General features: G+C 36.7%; 1 protein-coding gene across 1 annotated transcript in view; it reads left to right on the forward strand.

The window, feature by feature from the left end:
- dnah5 (dynein, axonemal, heavy chain 5) overlaps window positions 1-23,091 on the forward strand; it is a 110,265-nt gene that overhangs the window by 14,161 nt on the left and 73,013 nt on the right. Inside the window, exons 6-36 of the mRNA XM_051132385.1 lie at window positions 181-318; window positions 464-640; window positions 897-1,010; window positions 1,797-1,904; window positions 1,990-2,112; window positions 4,551-4,766; window positions 5,749-5,775; window positions 6,817-6,924; window positions 7,010-7,095; window positions 7,464-7,785; window positions 8,019-8,225; window positions 9,583-9,754; window positions 10,123-10,268; window positions 11,131-11,299; window positions 12,592-12,840; window positions 13,189-13,385; window positions 13,984-14,077; window positions 14,587-14,729; window positions 15,890-16,091; window positions 16,394-16,629; window positions 16,767-16,985; window positions 17,259-17,321; window positions 17,480-17,718; window positions 18,248-18,488; window positions 18,572-18,771; window positions 19,966-20,119; window positions 20,882-21,045; window positions 21,294-21,450; window positions 21,614-21,826; window positions 21,918-22,142; window positions 22,423-22,595. Coding sequence (XP_050988342.1) covers window positions 181-318; window positions 464-640; window positions 897-1,010; window positions 1,797-1,904; window positions 1,990-2,112; window positions 4,551-4,766; window positions 5,749-5,775; window positions 6,817-6,924; window positions 7,010-7,095; window positions 7,464-7,785; window positions 8,019-8,225; window positions 9,583-9,754; window positions 10,123-10,268; window positions 11,131-11,299; window positions 12,592-12,840; window positions 13,189-13,385; window positions 13,984-14,077; window positions 14,587-14,729; window positions 15,890-16,091; window positions 16,394-16,629; window positions 16,767-16,985; window positions 17,259-17,321; window positions 17,480-17,718; window positions 18,248-18,488; window positions 18,572-18,771; window positions 19,966-20,119; window positions 20,882-21,045; window positions 21,294-21,450; window positions 21,614-21,826; window positions 21,918-22,142; window positions 22,423-22,595 — 5,282 coding nt within the window. The remainder of the gene's footprint in view (window positions 1-180; window positions 319-463; window positions 641-896; window positions 1,011-1,796; window positions 1,905-1,989; window positions 2,113-4,550; window positions 4,767-5,748; window positions 5,776-6,816; window positions 6,925-7,009; window positions 7,096-7,463; window positions 7,786-8,018; window positions 8,226-9,582; window positions 9,755-10,122; window positions 10,269-11,130; window positions 11,300-12,591; window positions 12,841-13,188; window positions 13,386-13,983; window positions 14,078-14,586; window positions 14,730-15,889; window positions 16,092-16,393; window positions 16,630-16,766; window positions 16,986-17,258; window positions 17,322-17,479; window positions 17,719-18,247; window positions 18,489-18,571; window positions 18,772-19,965; window positions 20,120-20,881; window positions 21,046-21,293; window positions 21,451-21,613; window positions 21,827-21,917; window positions 22,143-22,422; window positions 22,596-23,091) is intronic.

Here is a 23,091-nt window from a genome sequence, read left to right on the forward strand (position 1 = left end):
GTAACATAATTTATGTGACTTGATGTCATTTGTATGTCATGATCTTGTAAAGCAGATAAACAATAAACCCTGATTATAATATGCTAATTTAGATTTAGCCCAAATCATTAATTTAACATTCTACATGCTAAAATATCTCTGTCCCAAAGTAACATCTGTGAAAACGGTTTGATATTTCAGGTGAACCTCAAAGAATGTGAAACGTTTGACTTGAAGACGTTGAAAGGTCCTTCAGATTACACAGCTGTGGCCAACAGCACAGAAGCTCTGGAGAAGATCGAAGCCTGCATGAAAGTCTGGATCAAACAGATTGAACAGGTTTCAAATATGTTACTTTGAAAATGCATTTTAATATGTTTTATGGAATCTATTATGGTGTGCTTGTAAATAATGTTACACCTTCCTCACAGTTTTAACTTTGTGATGTATTCACTTTTTAACCACCCTGTCTTGTGCTCTGAAGGTCCTTGCAGAGAGTGACCAGTTAAGGAAAGAGGCAGATGACCTGGGCCCTCGTGCAGAGCTTGACCACTGGAAGAAACGCATGTCCCGTTTCAACTACCTGCTGGACCAGTTGAAGAGCCCTGAGGTCAAAGCTGTGCTGGGGGTTCTTATTATAGCCAAATCCAAACTGATCAAGGTTAGTTGATGGTTTCTATATCTATATCATTATTAGCTGTTGGGCAAATGAAAAAATAGCTGGGCCATTTATTTTGCCACATAAATGTGAAGATATTTTTTTTTAATAATTGAATTTTCTTGAAATTATGAGGTAAGTCTTCCTTTCTTTTTCACAATGACATTTTCATTTGCAGTTTAGTAATACCTTTGATTGAGCTGTTTTACCAGCCAGTTTGAGGTCTAATTTTCAATCCCTAAATTATTTGTCTTCCCAGGTTTGGCGAGAGTTAGACATCAGAATCACTGACGCTGCAAATGAGGCCAAAGACAACGTGAAGTACCTGTACACCCTTGAGAAGTTTTGTGACCCGCTGTACAACAGCAATCCTGTAAGACTTATTCTGCAGTTACTACATTTGTGCCATACAATAATAGGAAATTAAGTCATACTGCTCAGCGTCTTGTGTAGATATAGAAAATGATATCTTTCAATCATGACAACTCACAGAAAAGTGTCAGCATGTTAATGTAGCTGGTATTTTTCTTTTGGATGGAATTGAATCCATAGCTATGAGCATGTAAAATATTCTGCTCTTGCATGAATAAGTACATATAAATCCCTTAGCAGTTCTAGACAGGTGGAGCTGGGGGAGGTGGAGTGTGCTGCAGGACCAGCTATGTATACACTGACCAGCTACTATAATAAGTACACTGATCAGCCACAACAATAAAACCATTGACAGGTGAAGTGAATTACACTGATTATATCACTTAATTGTGGTGGGATATATTAGGCAGCAAGTGATTAGTCAGTTCCTGAATTTCATGTGTTGTAAGCAGGAAAAATACAGAAACGATCAGATCAGAGTGATTTTTACAATGGCCAAAGAGTACTGGCTAGATGACTGGATCAGAGCATCTCCAAAATGGCAAGTCTTGTGAGTAGTTCCCGGTATTTAGTGGTTAGTAGCTACCAAGGGTAGTGCCAGGAAGGACCACTAAATGACTCACATAAACATATCACATTAATGGGCCAAACAAGATCATATTTATTTATGTACACAATTCCCTACATAGCCTATAGCAGTGTGTTATAACTAGCTTATAAAGAGTTTGTTATAAGGACTTTATCATACCTTGTGATATTACTGTGTTCTTGGTACATCTTTATATAGGTGTCTATGGTTGAAGCTATTCCTGGGCTCATAAATGCAATACGTATGATCCATAGCATCTCACATTACTACAACACCTCAGAGAAGATCACCTCCCTTTTTGTCAAGGTAAGAGTTAGGTGACACCAAAGATAACCACATTTCATTTCATAGACTTAATACTTTAAACTGGAAATATTATCTTTCTCCTTAGGTTACAAATCAAATGATCACCGCCTGTAAGGCCTATATCACAAATAATGGCTCAGCAACCATATGGGATCAGCCGCAGGAAGTGGTATCTGAGAAGCTTAAAGCTTCCATTCGCTTAAATCAGGTACAATTTGACTTTTAGCTGAAGGATGTGCTTATGTATACTGATCGAGGTCTAGATAGCACAGCACTTTTAAAAGGCAAAAATGTGCCACATTTTCCTTGGTCTTTAACACAAGAAGTAAAAAGATGCTGCTCTGTGAGCAGTGTTGCCAGATCAAGTGGACTATTTACAGGCTAACCAAAAATACAACAAAAAATAATATGAAGAAGATAAATTCCCCAGGAAAACAGATCAAATCAGGGCAAATGCATTAAAGAGAATTACCAAATATAAATGTCCAGGTAGACACCAGCCTATGTCAAAATGGCAATCAAGAAATTAACCGATAATTTCCGATATTCTAGAATAAGACAAATACAAATGGAAAAAGTGCCCAGTATAAGTGATCGGAAGTAACGTAGTTAACAGGCCAGAAAGTGAACTCTATCCAGTGTAGACAATATTGTGGCAGTGACTGTAATTTCTATTTGATTTTGACACAATGCGTTACTCGCATTCAGTGTATTTAAGTGATCAGCCGATGAGCTGCTGAACGCCAGTGGATGTGGCCTATGGTGAGAAGATGACTATACGTCGATGCCTTGCTCTGGAGGCAGTGTTTATGTAAATATTTGTGCCCGAATGATGTCATCTAGTACCTCAGATCCAAACAAGCCATTTTTGGAGCTTGATTAAATAAATGCTTTGTTTATATTAAAGAGGACGTTTTAAGCTATGAAACTTGCATGATGTTTTAATGGTACAAAGACCTTTTATATGCCAAAAGATCAAGGCGAATTGATTGCTTATGTCGTGACCCCTTTAAGTTTAGATTTTGATTAAATGATTCAACTGTGATCTGATCTGATGAGTTAAAATGGTAGAGCCTTCTTGATTTCTCCATCCACGGGTGTAATCCATGTTTTGAGTCTTCCACTCTTTACTGAGTAACTTATATTTAGGCCACTCTGGCATTGTGATCACTTGAATATACTGTACTGTTACACATTCAATATCGTATCCCTTATTGCGCTAAAAACCAGTCACTCATGAAACATCACGTCTGTCTACTAATCCCTTGTGATTAAAAAAGTGTGGCATTCTACATCAACATTAGCCCACTCTGAAGAGGGCTTATGTGTTTAGAAACATCATGGTCACTGCTTGGGTTTTGCTTTTTAACAGGCTGTACAGTTTAGATGTTTGAAAATGGCAAACTGACCACAAACCAGCTCAAATTTTGTGCACCCGTCCAAACCATTTATCCCTGCAAGACCACCCAATTGGGAGGGAACCAACCCAATCTGGCAACACTGTCTATGAGCATGTCTACTGAACACTGTCTTTGAACATGACACTTAACTTTCATCCACAGCTTCCTTCTTCTACATCTGTTTATCCCATTTTGCCAAGACACAGATTTTGCTAAGCTTTAAGGCTCTGATGTTCATCCTTTGTATGCAAGATAAACACAAGAACACTTAAACAGTCAACATAAATATTATATGTGCTAGCATGAGACTAGTGTGACTTTATTTAGTTCAACTTCAATATTATGACCTTGTAATCATTTAGATAGTTTCACTGCTCAAATTATAAACTTTTTTTCTACTAAATTAAAGGAGAAGTCCACTTCCAGAACAAAAATTTACATATAATGTGCTCACCCCCTTGTCATCCAAGATGTTCATGTATTTCTTTCTTCAGTCGTAAAGAAATTATATTTTTTGAGGAAAACATTTCAGCATTTTTCTCCATATAGTGGACTTCTATGTTGCCCCGAGTTTGAACTTCCAAAATGCAGTTTAAATGTGCCTCTAAATGCGGTTGTAAATGATCCCAGCCGAGAAAGAAGGGTCTTATCTAGCAAAATGATCGGTTATTTTCATACAAATAATACAATGTATATACTTTTTAATGTCAAACGCTCATCTTGTCTTACTCTGCCTGAACTCAGTTTTTTTTTGGGGTATGTCCCTCAACTTCAAAATCTTCGCTGTTTTACCTTTTTTGTTAAGGGTATTTGATCTTCTTTGCATGTTCACTTTGCAAAGAGTGAGTCAGTACTTCTGCAGCGATGTAGGATGATTTTGAAATGATTTTTGAAGTTAAGGGAGAAAATACGAGTTTTTCGACATACCCTAACTGTCTTAAACCAAAATACACAGAGTTCAGGGAGAGCAAGACAAGATAAGCGTTTGAGATTAAAAAGTATTTAAATTGTATTTTTTTTAAATGAAAATAACGCTATGTGGTATTCACTTGCTAATCACTGCATTTGAACACAATATTTACAAGAAGAACTCAAAGTTTAACACAGAGCTAATAATAAGCGGTGGAATAGTAGTTGATATATATTTTGATATAATAAGTATGTTGACTGTTGACTGTTGCTGTAGAAAAAAGTGTCCACCGCATGAATGAATTGTAAACACAAATCTTTGTGCTCAATATTTTAGGAATACCAGAAATATTTCCAAAAAACCAAGCAAAAGCTGGATGAAAATCCCTCGGAGCGCCAGTTTGACTTTAGCGAGATGTACATCTTTGGCAAGTTTGACACATTTCAACGACGGCTGAACAAAATTCTAAACATGTTTAGCACCATTACCACCTACAATGCCCTGCAGGACTCCAAAATTGAGGGACTGGAAACCATGGCAACGAGATTTCAGGTATCTTGGTCATGACGTAGTAATCAGGGTGGTCTATTTTTAGATTTGCACAGAAGACAAAAGAACATACCCAGAAGATAATAGTGTAATTACTGAAGTAAAGATAAGTTGCCTTCTTTAGCGGTATATAAATGTTTAATTTGGACGAGGCATTTGTTAGTGAACTAAAAGAATTATATAAGCTGAGATTTAATGAAAGGTTGTCAAACACCCCAGTCTGTGCAGTCATTGCAATATACTCACAAGAACCATATTATACACAGCTGGGTGTATAATTAGAATTTATTAAGATCATTGTAATGTACTGTTCATAATGGTAATGTGTAAGTCTCATAGGTTGAATACTGTGGGACACTTCAGGATAATTCACCATTGGTATCATTCCATAAAATTTTAGGGATAGTCCACCTAAAAATGAACATTCTGTCATCATTTATTCACCCTCATGATGTTCCAAAGTCATATGCATTTCCTTCTTCTACTGAACACAAAGGAAGATATTTTGAAGAATGTTGATGACCATTGACTTCCACTGTGTGTGTGTTTTTTTTTTTTTTTCCTCATGGTGAAATCAATGGCAGCCGAAACTGTTTAGTTACCAACATTCTTCAAAATATCTTTTTTTTTTTTTTTTTTTACGAAAGAAAATAAGGTATACCAATTTGGAATGACATGAAGGCATGTAAATGATTAGTAAAAGTAAATGAATTTTCATTTTTGGATTGACCATCCTTTTGATCCTGATATCCTATACTGGAAGAACATAAACATAATGATAATTAATTTATTTGAAAATAATACAATTTACTTTAATATTGTCCCACTTTACCTGTATCCTATTACGTACGCAACTGCTTTTCTTAAAAACAAACAAAAAAGGTGAACTTTTGGTGGAGCTTTGATTCAATATATAACAATTTTCTGGCTATAATTAGCATTCTTAACAATGGTATTTGTTCTCTCTGCTGCCTACCGTGGACAGACTGCAGATATGCTGGGGAAATGGGAGGTAACTATAAAGGAACAATCTGTTTTTAACATAGTGCATGTCTCATCATGAAGCATTAACCAGCATGGGAGCCATATATTTCACTTATAAGTAGAAGTTGCCCTTTCACACTAATCTGACATTAGTATTATGGTTTATTTTAAAATATGATTTAAGTTGGCAGGCTGGTCCTGGATTTGCATGAAAGGTCAAATGTTACCTGTAGCTTTAACCTAGTACTGTTGTACTGTGAGTCCATTAACATTCATTGCGTCTCTTTATTCCAGTCACAAGTTTATTTATTCATTCTCATTTTTGTGTCTATGGAAACAAAGTTCAGACCCAGAGGACTCCATGCTCAAGGAGTACTGAATAATTGAACAAAAGCTGATAAAGATCTATCGCTAACTCCTGTTCTTTGTGAAAGTTGACAGTCTGTAGGAGTCAATGAATTTTTTACAACAAACTGCTCCTCTGGGCATTTAAGGTGTTCTGGTACACACAGCTGAGTGCTGTTGTAACAAACCACTGAGTGCTTTTGGTACAAGATCTGTTAATGGTCGTTTTATCAAAAGCCATTACAGGAATACTTCACTCAGAAATGAATGTTGTACCATAATTTACCTTATCTCATGTTATTCCAAGCCCGTAAGACATTAATATATTTGAGGAATATGTGGGTTTAGAAGACTTGGAATATAGCACACAAGTTGTATGGACTACTTTTATGGTCTTTGTTGTCCATTAGGAGCTTGGTGGCCACTGGTTACTGTGCTTGTTATATTGACATAAGCAATGTATACATTCTTTTTAATTTCATTTCTTTTGGTAATCAATATAGCAATTTACAAACAATCTTGAACAACATAAGGTTGAATAAGCAATGACAGAATAAATCATTTAAATTGGTGAACTATTCCACATTTTGTCATATTATAAATCAAACTATGAGTGTTAAAAACTAAGTGTAAGATTTAATTTATTCATTTATTTTTTTAATAAAACAACACCTGTGGTCAGTTTCCTTGGTATTAGCAATTATATTGTCCTCTGTATATCCAGGCCATTGTGTTGAACATGAAGAAAAAACAGTATAGTTTCCTAGACCAAAGAAGGACAGACTTTGATCAGGACTACGATGAATTTTGTAAACAAATTAGTGAACTTCATGTAAGTATGTTTTCAGTTTTGTCATTTTTATTTTATATACAGTATATATAAACTGATTGTCTATATGTTAAATATTTTTTCCTAGAACCAACTGAAAACTTTTATGGACAACACCTTTGACAGAATTCAAAACACTGAGCGGGCTTTATATGTGCTCAAGAAATTTGAAAGGTAATACCGATCTATCCATCTATCTATATCTATATCTATATCTATCTATCTATCTATCTATCTATCTATCTATCTATATATATATATATATATATATATATAACATGTAAAACACATTTTAATGTCTCATACTGCGTGACCTTATCTTAGATCCCTAAACCATGCCCAGTACCTAAAGATAACTACTACAACAACTGTTTTACTTATTATCAATAAGCAGCAAATTAGGAGTTTATAAATGTTTTTAAATGTAACTTTTTTCTGTTATTGCACAGTTGAATTTTCAGCAGTCATTACCTCAGTGTTCAGTGTCATATGATTATTCACACATTTTCTTCACACATTCCCCCCATTTTCATATTCACCAGGCTTGGCATCCCAGACTTGGGCATCAGTGAGAAATACCAGAGCATTCTGCAAAACTTTGGAAGGGACATTGAGATGATTTCTCGAATTTACACCAAGCAGAAGACAGACCCCCCCATTGCTCCAGACCTCCCTCCGATCGCAGGGAAAATCCTGTGGGCTCGGCAGCTGTACAGCTGCATCCAGGAGCCCATGGATCTCTTCCAGCAGATGCCTGGGCTACTCAGCACCCCAGATGCCAAACCTATCATTCGAAATTACAACAGGGTGGCCAAGGTGCTGCTGGAGTTTGAGGTGCTTTATCATCAGAGCTGGATGTCACAGGTCAGTTGTCTTGTAAAGTCAAAATAAGGTACTGTTGACTACTTTTTTGTTCATTTATGTACTGCTGTCCCTTTTTAGATAATAGATATTTTTTATTAATGTATATATTTTGTAGATTTTTATAGAAATCAATTTTGGTTATCTTTAAAGACATGCAATAATTAAATGAATGAAATGCAATTTTATCTTTGTTTTAACAAAACAATCAATCATATTCATGCATTTGTCTTTAGACTGAAGCAGTTAAAGTGGGCCTGCAAGCCTCTTTGCTCATCAAGAGTCCAGAAACTGGGGAGCTGTACGTGAATTTTGACCCCCAGATCCTGACCCAGATTCGAGAAACAGACTGCATTCTAGGCATGGGACTGGAGATTCCACCCTTTGCAGCCATCTTGCAGCAGAAAAAGGATGTTTTAAAAAAGAACTACAATAAACTTCAGGTATGTCTCTTTGTAGCCTTTTTGCTATGAACTATTAAAGAAATCAGTCTGGATTCATTCAGAATTAATGTACCCGAATAAATTGTTAAATCACCAATAAAGCCACAGCATAGGCAACTAAGCCACAAATCACTGTTACTACTGTTACTGTTTCAATCATGACAACACTTAGAGTAGTTTGGCTACTCTATCTGGTAGTGGTGGAATAGATCTGAAGCACTGCTGCTGTTGATTATTGCCAGAGATTTGCTGATGTCAATACATCCACTTACATGGTGCTATGAACATGTAAGACATGATGTTGCTATATATGTAACTTACAATAAAATACTTGTAGCAGATCTCTATGGGTGGAGCTAGGGGAGGTGGAGGGTTTATGAACCAAAACTATGTAAAAGTCAAAGGTGCAATAGGAGATCTTGGAAAATGCTAACTTTGGTCTGATAGCACTGAAAGCGAACGTCCAACCCTCCCTGCAAATCGCCATCCAAAGCCACGCCACCAACGCATCTACACACAGACCAGATGACCACAGACAGCATTACCACAATACATTGTAACACCGAGTTGAAACATCCAGTTAGGAAACATTCAACATCCAGTTAGGAAAACTGTGTGGTGCAGCACACACGTCATCACACACGGCATCTTCTCATCTCCCGTGCATTATTAGCACCGGTATGTAATGCACGGGAGACGAGAACATGGCATGCCAGAGTTTAATAAAATGGCTCACACGTTGACACGTCCACATGGGATTGCGCAAGGAACAATGTACATAAGTATGCATCCAACTCAGGCCACAAACTGAAAAGAAATAAATAAAATAGAGACAGATGTTGATAGAGTGAGTCATCTCTTCACCCTTCCGGAATGTACAGACACCCGTGATGCACATGCACAGTTGTCAGTCTGCCACAAAACTACTATAAATGCTCTAGTGGCCGTTACAAGGAAAGGAAAGGAAAGATCATATGTCATTAACCGTGAGAACACTTTATAGTAGGCCTGTAGTAGAGTTTCATGACTAAACTAGATATTTTACCCCCATTATTTCCCCCCCACAAATAAACATTGATGAACACAAACATAGAGCCAGTGTGAATTATTTTTTATTTTTATATTTTCTCTTTGGTTTTAAGTGAATCTTTATATGATAAAAATTATATTAATGTTCTGTGTAAAGTTTTTTTTTTTTTTTTTTTTTTTTTTTTTTGTCTTGATTTCTCTCTCTTCTCTTTCTTCGAATCATTCAAGTAAAGCTATCAGGTCACTGTACATACTGTGACGTGCAGATTCACTAACAAGGTCATTTTCTCTTCTTGTGTGCTGTTGCCTTGTTTGTTCCTTGCCTCAGCTGATGGTGAGAGAGAACTCCAGGGTGAGGTCTAAGATCCAGCCAGCCTTTGACCAACTGCTCATGCCACATGTGGCTAAAGTAGATGAGGCCATCCTGCCCGGTCTGACCTCCCTCAGTTGGACCTCTCTAAACATAGAGAAATACCTTAATCGAATCACTACTGAGCTTGGTGAGAGACTCCACTTTACAGCCGATTTCCCTGATCACATTAGGAGCTTACACTACAGTAAATGGCCACAAGTACAATATGTAGACACCCAAATATATACTTGTTGAAAATTTAATGTCAAGGCCACTACCATTAATAGGAAGATGATCCTCACAATGTCATTAAAACAGCTTCCCCTCTTCTTGGAAAGCATTTCACTTTATGTGGGAACATGCCTACTAGGATTCGCTGCCATTCAGAAGCAAACATTAGTGTTGACAAAGCGGTGTCCACATACTTCCGGCCTTGTTGTGTACATGAGATGTTTGTGAATGTGCCCTGTATTATTAGATATTTAAATGGAAAGTGTCCTTTCTCCTGATTCATAGAGGACCTTGAACTTCTTCTGCAAAGAGTGAATGATCTGGTGGAGTTTAGAATCGATGCAGTTCTGCAGGAAATGAGTACCACAACATTGTGTCTGTTGCCTGAAGATGAGCCATACACCTGCGAGGAGTTTGTTCAGACCACCAAGGTACACACATACTTATACACAGAAAATGTCATAATTTTTAGGGGGGAAAAAAATAGCATAAAGATCCACCCTTAAAACTGTCAGTAGATCATAAGCAGATTGTACGAAAAAGTACAAATTCATACAAATTAGATAAGTTCGCTAAATTGGTTTGTTGGAGTTGGGCTCTCAATTCCAATTTCAGTATGACAGCAAAAACTGTTTCTTTTAGTTTCATGATTGCTGATGTCAGACAGGTACAGCTTTTTACTTAGTCAGAATGCACACCAATTTTGGTAACACTTTACAGTAAGGGTGCACAAATATGCATTAATTCATGATTAATTAATGCACAGATAATTACAAGTTAATGTATAATTCATGAAGAACTAAACCATTTATTAATGATTACTACATCAGCAACTAATGAACATTCTATATGATTCATAGATTAAGTAATCAATAAATTGTCATTAGTTAAATGTTTTATAATGTATTAGTTCCCTAATAACTTATTTTATTAACTAATGAAGTAAATTCATATGTTAATAACCACTGTGGTCAAAGCTATGTTCTTCAACTTCCAGTTATCTGTTTTAATTAATCATTAGCTAATGATTTGCAAATGTATCGTTATGTTGTTGAGGCTCCGAACTAACTTACTAATTCTAAATCCATAACCACAATGACATGTTACTTAACTTTTAGTTAATAGTTCTGTGCTTCAAAAAGTAAAGTCATAACATAGTGATACGTTTGCAAATCATTAGCTAATGATTAATTTTTTAAAACCCAATTTCTTCTTGTGACTACGCCAGTAAAGTTTTCAGAATGAAGAAATAATCAGTCCGATCATGTTCCCTCAATTTATTTCCTATTGTAGGAGCTTTGCATCAAAGGAGCTCAAATGCTGCATACCAAAAGCTCATTGGTGGAGGAGGCAGCCAATGAGCTGATTAATATGTTACTGGACTTTGAGCAAAAGGAGGAAGAAGAGAGAAACCAGGATGAGAGCAGAACAGAGAGCAAAGTGGAACAGATGGACAGTGATGGTAAGAGCTACTGTTCATTATCCATGCAGTTCGCATCAGAATTTAAATTAAATAAATTTTTTTGTTTAAATAATTTTTGAATGAAATGCAATTTTCTTTGGATAAAAGCATCTGTCAAATGCATAAATGAAAAAATAAAATACAAAAATAAAATACAGTAAAATAAATAAATACAGTGGGTACGGAAAGTATTCAGACCCCCTTAAATTTTTCACTCTTTGTTATATTGCAGCCATTTGCTAAAACCATTAAAGTTCTTTTTTTTTTCCTCATTAATGTACACACAGCACGATGCTGCCACCACCATGCTTCACTGTTGGGACTGTATTGGACAGGTGATGAGCAGTGCCTGGTTTTCTCCACACATACCGCTTAGAATTGAGGCCAAAAAGTTCTATCTTGGTCTCATCAGACCAGAGAATCTTATTTCTCACCATCTTAGAGTCCTTCAGGTGTTTTTTAGCAAACTCCATGCGGGCTTTCATGTGTCTTGCACCGAGGAGAGGCTTCCGTCGGGCCACTCTGCCATAAAGCCCCGACTGGTGGAGGGCTGCAGTGATGGTTGACTTTCTACAACTTTCTCCCATCTCCCGACTGCATCTCTGGAGCTCAGCTACAGTGATCTTTGGGTTCTTCTTTACCTCTCTCACCAAGGCTCTTCTCCCCCGATAGCTCAGTTTGGCCGGACGGCCAGCTCTAGGAAGGGTTCTGGTCGTCCCAAACGTCTTCCATTTAAGGATTATTGAGGCCACTGTGCTCTTAGGAACCTTAAGTGCAGCAGAAATTTTTTTGTAACCTTGGCCAGATCTGTGCCTTGCCACAATTCTGTCTCTGAGCTCTTCAGTTCAGAGTTCCTTTGACCTCATGATTCTCATTTGCTCTGACATGCACTGTGAGCTGTAAGGTCTTATATAGACAGGTGTGTGGCTTTCCTAATCAAGTCCAATCAGTATAATCAAACACAGCTGGACTCAAATGAAGGTGCAGAACCATCTCAAGGATGATCAGAAGAAATGGACAGCACCTGAGTTAAATATATGAGTGTCACAGCAAAGGGTCTGAATACTTAGGACCATGTGATATTTCAGTTTTTCTTTTTTAATAAATCTGCAAAAATGTCAACAATTCTGTGTTTTTCTGTCAATATGGGGTGATGAACTTAAATGATTTTAGCAAATGGCTGCAATATAACCAAAGAATGTGCAGGGCCTTATTAATGCATACTAGTTTCTCATATTCCAAGGGCTTAAAGTAATATTTTTTACGATCATTTCTGTTTTATTTATCCAAAGGAGAGGAGGAATGTAAATCTGAGGGCCGTCTCTTATCACGTAGCACCATGGCCCCTAGTGTCGGCCCCTCTTCTCCACTGATTAGAAAGAAGAAAAAGAAGGATCTGATGAAAGTGATGGAGGAGGAGGCAAAAGAGCTGCTGTCTCATTTTAACCATCGGAACGTGGATGCTTTACTGCGCCTCACACGTAACACGCTGGAGACTCTACGCAAGCGCATCCATGCATCATCACTGATGCATTTCCTGGGTTTGTGAAGTCACTTCATCAGTGGTTTTTACTGATAATGTTTTTCATATGTTGCATTCACATAGGGCAAAAAAGCCTAATGACTATTATCATTTAGAGTAGCACTGCTCACAAAGAAGTTACTTTCAAACAAAGCAGCTTTCTGTTGATTAGCATGACTACAAACTCCCGTTGTTGATTCCAAACTCACAATCTTGTGCAACAGTAAATGTAACCGCAGCTTTATATTTTTTTTCCAAGCATGAAGCTTTATATAATCAACTATAACTCATTATCATTAAATTTCACTTGTGGCTACCTTTCAACTTTGGCTATCTGGTTGACTATTAAATTTCACTTCCCATTCAGCAGAAGCAGACTCCTCAAGTCGGCAGAAGGGAAGTGGGCAGCAGCCCATCTTTAGGGTGGGAGTATGTTTAGCCATCCCCAACATTATCATGGTTCCAGGGCTAGATGAGGTACAGCAAGCCTTGAACAGAGCTGTGGACTGTGTGGTCAGCGTCAGTAAAGGAGTTGGACAGTGGAGCAAGGAGAGAATTTCCAAGGTGTGTGTTTGTTTGTTTGTTTGTTTATTTATTATTTATTTGCATTTTAGTACACTGAGATGAATAATTATTAATACACTTAAATGTCATTTTTAGTGTCAACAATATGAGCAATTGATATGATACAAAAATTCCAAGCTTTTTTTTAGCTTTTAATCCATGTGTGTTCGCTTTATACAGGCATTTAGTTGAATTTTATATTTTTACATTGAGTACAAATAGCCAACCTTGATGGCAAAGGCAAATGTGCCCTGAATCATTTCCTTTTTAACTGAGGTCACCAAGGACTCTTATTTTTCAGCCCATCCTCTTGATAAAAAGTCCCACTTGGCATTCTGTTTTTGTTAAAAATCCTGTTTCACCTGAAAATGTCACATTATATAAGTAAAATGGGTTTAAAATGCCATTTTATGTTGCGTTTGAGTAGCCTATAGTGTTCCTTACCTAGTATTTTGTTCACCTTTTATTCTCATACCTTGTAATTATTTTGTTTTCTTGAACTGACATGAACTCAGAAGTTGCCATACAAAATCTAAGTAGTTCTTGTTTGGGTGTAATGTATGCAAAATGTCAGACTTGAGTGTTTTTGCTGTCACAGAGGAAAATGAGTGAGCGACGCATGGCCGCTCTGAAACAGAACAGCCAAGAGAGTGAATCAGAAGATGGTGAATCGACCTATCGCAGCTTAGCCGGTACGACTCTTACTCACCCTGTGTAATTACACAGCTCAGCAGAGCAAATCAAGAACTAACAGGTCTTTGGTCAGTTTAAAAGTTCTCTTTATAATGATTGAAAATTGAAATTCCAGATGGATAAGTTCACCTCCAATCATTTGATAAATAAAACTGAGGAATAAAGATAATGAATGCAGACAGTGGATGTGATTTTGTGAAGTGGTGACATGTCCCTAGTGTCACAGTAACAATCTTATCCACAACGTTTATTCTCTCTCTATCACTTGGTCTCAGCATAGAGAAACTGAATTGACAGAGCACAGCAGTGTCACAATGACATATCTCTTCTTACTGTAATAAAGCAGCTCTGCCTGTAAACCCTTTATCCTCTGAAACAGATTAGAGATAAAGGGTCCTTCATATAACTGATCTGAGGCAAAAAGATAATATTACTGAATCCTCACAGCTCCTCTTTGCTCTTGTTTATTAACTTTAATTTCTCATCTTTGAACCTTTTGTTCCTCCAGAAGGCAGTACTTCAGATATATCGGCATCTGCAAACCAGGCCATTCCCATCCAGATTAAGAACTACCACAAAAGCATCTCTGAGAACAAAGAGATTGTCAAACTGGTTTCTGTGCTTAGCACATCCATCAACTCTAGCAAGAAGGTCTGTTTTAGCTGTTGTTGTTTTTTTTTTGTTTGTTTGTTTTTTTTGCATTTCAAAAATGCCCCAGACTATTAAGAATCAGTTTGCCTCTCTTGAAGCTTCTCTTGGCAACTGGGCAAAACAGATTAATTCCACTGAATGTTAAAGTAGTATTCTGATTTTAATTAAACTCTATGGAAATTCCAGCAATTACGTAAAGAAAGCCTCTGAAAGGCGTTGACCCATAGACCTCCATTATAAGTGTACTACTGTAAACACTAATTAATCTAAGTGAGAAATATGATTATAGATTTAACTGAATATGTTTATTTGGTAACACTTTCTATATAGACCATATGAACACCATATTAAATCTTATTTTACATTTATAATGGACTTTATATCTTGACATTATTTATTTAAGATCTGCACAGTATCTTACTACATCTTTTAGGTGGTTAGGTGTGGAGTGTTATTTGAGAGTTTCCTGTGAGGCTAATATTAATTTTGATGTGAGCTAGTTAATAATTTCAGATGAAAGAATTGCGCTGTTTATATGTTAGGTTACATTTTATTTTTGGCCAGCCTAAGGCACACCTGTGCAATAATCATGCTGTCTAATCAGCATTTTGATATGTCACACCTGTGAGGTGGGTGGATTATCTCGGCAAAGAAGAAGTGCTCACTAACACAGATTTAGACAGATTTGTGAACAATTTTTGAGAAAAAAAAGTCTTAGATCTTTGAGTTCAGCTCATAAAAAATGTTAAAGTCATGCCCCTTTGCCAGCTCTGATGTCTGATTTTTGGGTAAGCACACCTTAATAACTTCAACAAGTGATTGCCAATTAAGTTTAGAATACAATGAATTTAGGCCCAGATTATGCAGAGCTGTAATAGCTGGTAATGGCGGATATTTTGATGAATCGAAAAGTTATTTTTTTTCTATGTATAAACTGTTTATGTAATAAAATATGTTTTTGTAGTTTGTGTTGTCCCTTATCAGTGCAAAATTATCACAAATTAAAAAGGATTCATGCCAATATTGTCCAAAACCCCACTTTTCTAGGGTGTTTACAAACTTTTGGAGGGCAGTGTATTTTACTGTTTGTTTATAACATGACAGCATAATATTTTATGGTGTATAATGTGTAATGTATAACTGTATGTACTGTTATGCAGGAAATAATGAACTCTTTGGATCGCTTCAGCCTCTACCACCATATCTGGAAGAAAGACAGAGAGGAAACCATTCAGAAATGTATCCAGGGGAACCCTCTTCTTTCTGAATTTGAGTCTCAGATTCTGTACTACAGGGATCTGGAGCTGGAAATTAATGCAGAGCCTGAGTTTATCTCAGTAGGAGCTCTGGCGCTTTATACAGGTAGACAAACTCTGAATCAGCAGAAATTAAGAGTGCTAATAGCAGTTGAGAGGTTAACATACAGATGAGAGTTTTGTTTATTTAAATTGCTCAAAAAATGATTGCAGCAATGGCGTGAACAAGTTTCATTCAGTTGTTCTTGTTTCTAGATTATTATATATGCATATTAAATTTATTTTGATTAATCATTTTTTATTTAAACATTTATGATATGTAAATAGTCTACATTATTATTATTATCATTATTATGTTTAATAAACTACAAATAGAGCTCTTTATTCTTTGTGTTGCTGAACCTACAGTGGATCTAAAATTGGCTCTTACCGCTGAGACAAAGAGTTGGATGGTGGATTATGGTCACCACTGCAACAGGAAGTATCGCATGGAGATGGAACAGATCTTCACTTTTATAGATGAGGCAAGCAAGAAACTCAACAGGCCTATTAAGGACTTGGATGATATTCGTATTGCTATGGCAACGCTCAAAGAGATCAGAGAACACCAGATCTCTGTAGACTTTCAAGTTGGTCCAATTGAGGTACATATAAATATAGAGAAAAATAAAACATGCAGGGTCTTTATTTTATTTAAGAAATTTTGACACAACACAACTTGTATTGTGTTGTATGTATTGTATGTATAACTGCAATGTCTTTCCCTGGTTTTGGCCTGCAGGAATCATACAGCATGCTACATAAATATGGACTGTTGATTGCCAAAGAGGAAGCAGACAAAGTGGACACACTTCGGTACACCTGGGAGAAACTGCTTTCCCGTAGCACAGAGGTGCAGAATGAGCTGGTGTCCCTTCAACCAAACTTCAGGGGAGAACTCATCAGAAATGTTGAGATCTTTGTGGAGGACTGCCAACACTTCTACCATGACTATGACAGGGTGAGTCCTGAGAGACAGATAAACTCTATTCATCCACTTTGAGATGTTCCCTCAGGCAATTACGATTTCAAGCCCAAACACAGCTGTTTTCCTGCATTTATATTCCTGTGGGTGTTCTATAACATAAAATGCTAGAAATCAAACCACACAAAAATCAAAGTGATTCTTTGAAGCAACTGATGTTTCCACTGTACAGGGAAAACAAAGTGGTGGCTTATCATAAATTAAACATGTGTATATATTTCTCTGGTTTTGTGCACGTCAAATCGTCAGGATGGTCCCATGGTGGTTGGATTGGCTCCCCAGGATGCCAGTGACAGGCTTATTATGTTTCAGGTACAATATCCTGTAGTTTTTTATATACATATCATTATTTATTTTATTTTGTTTTACTTTTTTTACATAATGTTGTGTACAATTTTTTTAATTAATACTTTTTAGGATTTTAAGGATTTAGTTTTAGGGTGTTAACTAAAATGGTCTGTGTTCCACAGAATCGCTTTGACAACCTGTTCCGCAAGTACATCACATACACAGGTGGGGAGGAACTCTTTGGCCTACCCGTTACTCAGCATCCTCAGCTGCTTGAGATCAGGAAGCAGTTGACGCTTCTCCAGAAGCTCTATGGACTCTACAACAGTGTCATCGACACAGTCAATGGCTACTATGACATCTCATGGGCAGACATCAACATTGACAGAATCAACAATGAACTACTTGAGTTTCAGTCGAGGTGAGAAGGTTACAGAAGTCAAACTAAATTTCTGAAAATCCACTCTCTGACAGTCATGTAATAAGTTATATTGAAAAGCATAAAAGCACCAGGGGATTTCAATTGTGCTGGTCTGTTCTGGGTAATCGCAGAAGCTTCTCAAAGAATAGAATCATTCTCCATGCCTGTGAAGGACTGAAATTAAAGTCAGCTGTGCTGGAGCAAGTACCAGTGTAACACAATAATCTTTTCAGAATAATAGGATGAATGAAAACTTTTCTGTCTGACTGAATTTAAAGTATACTTGAGTTCAATCGCAATGAAAATGTTATGGTTTACAACTGAGTCATTTGCAGTCAGCAAGATTTGCTTTATATGCAGTCATACAACATTAATTTTCAGTAACAGTAGACAACATTTTACAAATTTAATAATAGTTATCTTTAAACATGAAATCAGGCACAACAATGAACTATAAACCTTACATCCAGTGCAATATTTGGCATATGCATTACACTAATTTTTTTTAATTTTTGGTTTTGTTCTGCAGGTGCCGTAAGCTGCCACGGGCCCTTAAAGAGTGGCAGGCATTTCTAGACCTCAAAAAAACTATTGACGACTTTAGCGAGTGCTGCCCCCTGTTGGATCTAATGACTAACAAAGCCATGATGACTCGTCACTGGAAGAGGATTACTGAGGTTACAGGGCACACCTTTGAGGTTGAAACTGATAACTTCAAGCTCCGTAACATCATGGAAGCCCCACTGCTAAAGTACAAAGAAGAAATTGAGGTCAGAATTTAGTTTTATAGATAGATTAGATTGTAGTTTTTTCCTTTAAGCATCCATAATAAGTGTAACAACCATTTGTGCAGGACATCTGTATTAGTGCTGTGAAGGAGCGTGACATCGAGCAGAAACTCAAGCAAGTAATTGCGGAATGGGACAACAAGACCTTTACCTTTGCTCACTTTAAAACCAGAGGTGAGCTTCTTCTGAGAGGAGACAGCACATCTGAGATCATTACTAACATGGAGGACAGTCTGATGGTGCTTGGTTCCCTTATGAGCAACAGGTGAGGCATTAGACCAACATTTGAATTAAGCATTTCATAAAGCTCTCCGTGCAGTTACAGTAGTTTATTTCTAGTAACATTTCATGACTATGAGGATACAGTGCCTTGCAAGGTATTCATACCCCCTTCAGTTTTGTTGTTGCAGCCTTATGTTAAACTGCTTTAAATTACCTTTTTTTACCACATCAATTTATACTCTATACACCAGAATGACAAAGCAAAAAAAAAAAATTGGTGACAACTTTGCAAACTTATTAAAAATAAAACACTGAAATAAGTACATTGTGTAAGTAATCATACTTTTAACTCAGTACTTAGTTAAAGCACCTTTACAGCCTCATGTCTTCTTGGGTATGATGCAACAAGCTTTGCACATCTACATTTGGCAATTATCTGCTATTCTTCACCTCACCTTTCAAGCTCTGTCAGCTTGGATGGGATTTTCAGGTTTCTCCAGAAATATCTGATTGCGTTAAAGCCAAGGCTCTGGTTGGGCCACTCAAGGACATGAGCCGCTCTTGCTGTGTGTTTAGGGCCATTGTCCTGTTGGAAGCATGCCTTGATATAAGCCTGTTTCTGAGCTCTACGTGTAGTTATTTTGACCTCAGGGCTTGGTTTTTGCTCTGATATGCATTTTCAGCTGTTAGACCTTTTCTGAGAGGTGTGCGCCTTTCCAAATCATACTCATTCAAATGAATTTGCCACAGTTTAACTCCACTTGAAGTGTAGTAAGATCTTCAAGGGATGTGAATGCTCCTGAGCTAAATTTCAAGTGTCCCAGGCAAGGGTATGAATAAAAATTTAAGTTGTTTTATTTCTAATAAATTTGCAAAGTTGTTACAAACCTGTTTTGTGCTTTGTCATTATGGTATATGGAGTGTAGATTGATGTAGTTTAAGACTGTCTACACTTGATCATTTGAACTTTGTGTCAGTACATCATAAATAGAAGGCGGCATCAGTTTACTTTCGGGGATTTGTCTGTCGTGTTGCACCGCATCCAGTGTAGACAGCATCACTGATTATAATGGGTTCTATAGTCTTTTGTAGCACCGCGCTGTGTCTCTTGCATCCGGTGTAGACACTGTAATGAAAGTTAACTGACATCTAGCTGCAAATTTACCTATAGTTAGTATAATGTTTAAAGTGGACTATTGTAATAAAGTGATGCCCCTGACCTTGTGTCTCTCTATAGATACAACACACCGTTCAAAGCTCAGATCCAGAAGTGGGTTCAGAACCTCTCCAACACAACAGATATCATTGAAAACTGGATGACTGTCCAAAACCTCTGGATTTACCTTGAGGCTGTTTTTGTTGGTGGAGACATAGCCAAACAGCTGCCGAAGGTAATATGAGTAATTAAGTCTTCCATATAGTGACACCTAGTTTTTTAACCATTGTACTAAAAGTGAAGAAACGATATGGAAAAGAGTAAAAAAACAAGATTAGGTCAAGACAATGATTGATTTCAAATCTACATATTCCATATGTTTATACCATATTTACCAATTACAGTGAAACAGTTAATGTCACTTTAAGATTAATATTGTTCAGTTTTCTGCTTATTTAAATGTGTTATATTTAGGTTGTTTTAAAATTTCGGTAACACTTTAGAATAGGGAACACTTATTCACTAGTAACTACTGATTTTTCCCTCAATAAATTCCTAATTTGATGCTTAATAGTTAGTAAGGTAGTTGTTAAGTTTAGGTATTGGGTAGGATTAGTGATGTAGAATAAGGTCATGTAGAATAAGGCATTAATATGTGCTTAATTAGTACTAATAAATGGCTAATATTCTAGTAATATCCATGCTAATAAGCAACTAGTTAAGAAACCGTAAAAGAAAGTGTTACCAAAATTTCTTATTGTACATTTTTAAAAATGTTACAAGACATCATTAGATGAATTCACATGTATGTGAAATAATTATATTGTTTTTGCATTACAATACAGATTTTTATCAACTTTCATTTTCAGCTCAGTGTTTTTGTTTGTTTGTTTGTTTTGTTTTGTGAAATACCAAAGATGTTTTTTAACAGTTTTGAGAAATAAAATGTTTAATGTGAAATCTTATTAACAAAGTCAAATAAAACTTTCTGTTTTAGGAGGCAAAGCGGTTCTCCAACATTGATAAATCCTGGGTGAAAATAATGACTAGAGCTCATGAGATGCCCAATGTAGTTCAGTCGTGTGTTGGCGATGAGACTATGGGTCAGCTGCTGCCTCACCTGCTGGAACAGCTAGAGATGTGTCAAAAATCCCTCACAGGGTACGTCACACATCTGTTTATCAGTTGAGTCCTTATATCAGGATTCAGCAGTTTAGCAAGATGCAGCTGGGACTATTTCCCACTCAGTTGAATGGGAAATAAAATCTGTGATAACTTTGCCAGAGTGTGTGACTTTTGAAATCTCATATTTTGACTTGCATTTTTTTTTTTTTTTTTTTTTTTTTTGTCAGGTTGAATAGTGCTCTTCATGGTGCAGCTAATTCAAGCAGTTTTTTTCTACTCTACAGGTATTTGGAGAAGAAGCGATTGCTATTTCCACGTTTCTTCTTTGTGTCAGATCCTGCCCTGCTGGAGATTTTGGGCCAAGCATCTGACTCGCATACCATCCAGGCTCACCTACTCAACATCTTTGACAACATCAAATGTGTCCGCTTTCATGAAAAGGTGATCACTATTTTAAATAAGCAAAACATAACACATTGATTATTTCATTACATATTGACCTTCTGTTCCAATAATTCAGACATGCTGGAACAGTTGCTTCATATTTTTATTTTTTTATTTTTTTTAAATTAAACCAACATTCTCACAACAAATTGCTTTTAAGATGTATGATAAGATTCTGGCGATATCATCACGAGAGGGCGAGACAGTTGAGCTGGACAGGCCCGTCATAGCGGAGGGCAATGTGGAGGTTTGGCTTAATGCGCTACTGAAAGAATCCCAGAGGTCTTTGCACCTTGTCATCCGTCAGGCTGCACTTGCCATTCAAGACTCTGCTTTTGAGTTGATCGAATTTTTGGACTCCTTTCCTGCACAGGTATTCACAGTGATAGGAACTTGTACTGCAAATTAAGCAGCATGATACAGGTACATTATATTAACCGGACTGCTTGGTTTCTGTGGTTTAGGTTGGTTTACTGGGAATCCAGATGATCTGGACGAAGGATTCTGAGGACGCTTTGAGCAATGCCAGATATGACCGTAAGATCATGGCTAAAACCAACCATTTTTTTCTTGAGCTCCTCAACAATTTAATTGACATGACCACAAAAGACCTTGGAGCTGTTGAACGGACAAAGTATGAAACACTAATCACCATTCATGTACACCAGAGGGACATCTTTGATGATTTGGTGAGTGCCTCAATCTAGATTCCATTAATACAATTAATATGGTATATGATTAAGTAAAACAGTCGTTTTAAAAAAGTTCTCGCTTTATTATTATTTTAATATTTAAATAAATAATTTGGATTTGTCAGCTGACAGCGTTTGACGTCCTAATATCCCATGACTGAATGTCAAACAGCACTCAAGACAGTTTTAAGCATTTGTGTCTTTGAGACAACTCCAAAAGATAACCACCCAGCAAAACCTAATCTGTTCTTGTGCTTTTTCTGTTCTTTTCACACAGTGTCGTTTGCACATCAAAAGTCCCACAGACTTTGAATGGCTGAAGCAATGTCGTTTTTACTTTAATGAAGACTCGGATAAGATGATGATCAACATTACTGATGTGGGTTTTGTGTACCAGAATGAGTTTCTAGGCTGCACCGACAGGCTGGTCATTACTCCTCTCACTGACAGGTGCTGCTGGCAATTACAAGCTTGTTTACCTCTATTTTTCCACTGTGGGACCATTTACTGTATGTTAATTACAAGGCAGATGTGATTTCTCATAGATCATACAATTATAAATTGTGCCCAGAACAAAATACAAAAGCCCAACAAAAGGACGAGAAACAATATAATAATGAGAATTTGGGCCTTTATTGTAAAATATCTAAACATCCTCCGATCCTTAAACATTTACTTTAAAATTAAAATATTAAAGAGAATGTGACAAATTAAATAATTAGATTTTGTTGTAAGTATTCTTAATAAATATATATGTGAGTAGCAGAGGTTGCGTTAGACTTTAACATTGTCCAGGGTCGTAAAAATTCCGCCATAATCTATTATTACCCGTCATTTTAATTTTCATATCTTAATTATAATTACACATTTTATTGCTTTTATTTTTGTTCACATTTTCATTTTTAATTATGAACCTACAGGACGATATAGGCTTATGCGTTTATTT

This window comes from Labeo rohita, chromosome 16, assembly GCF_022985175.1.
Source record: "Labeo rohita strain BAU-BD-2019 chromosome 16, IGBB_LRoh.1.0, whole genome shotgun sequence".
NCBI lineage: Eukaryota > Metazoa > Chordata > Actinopteri > Cypriniformes > Cyprinidae > Labeo > Labeo rohita.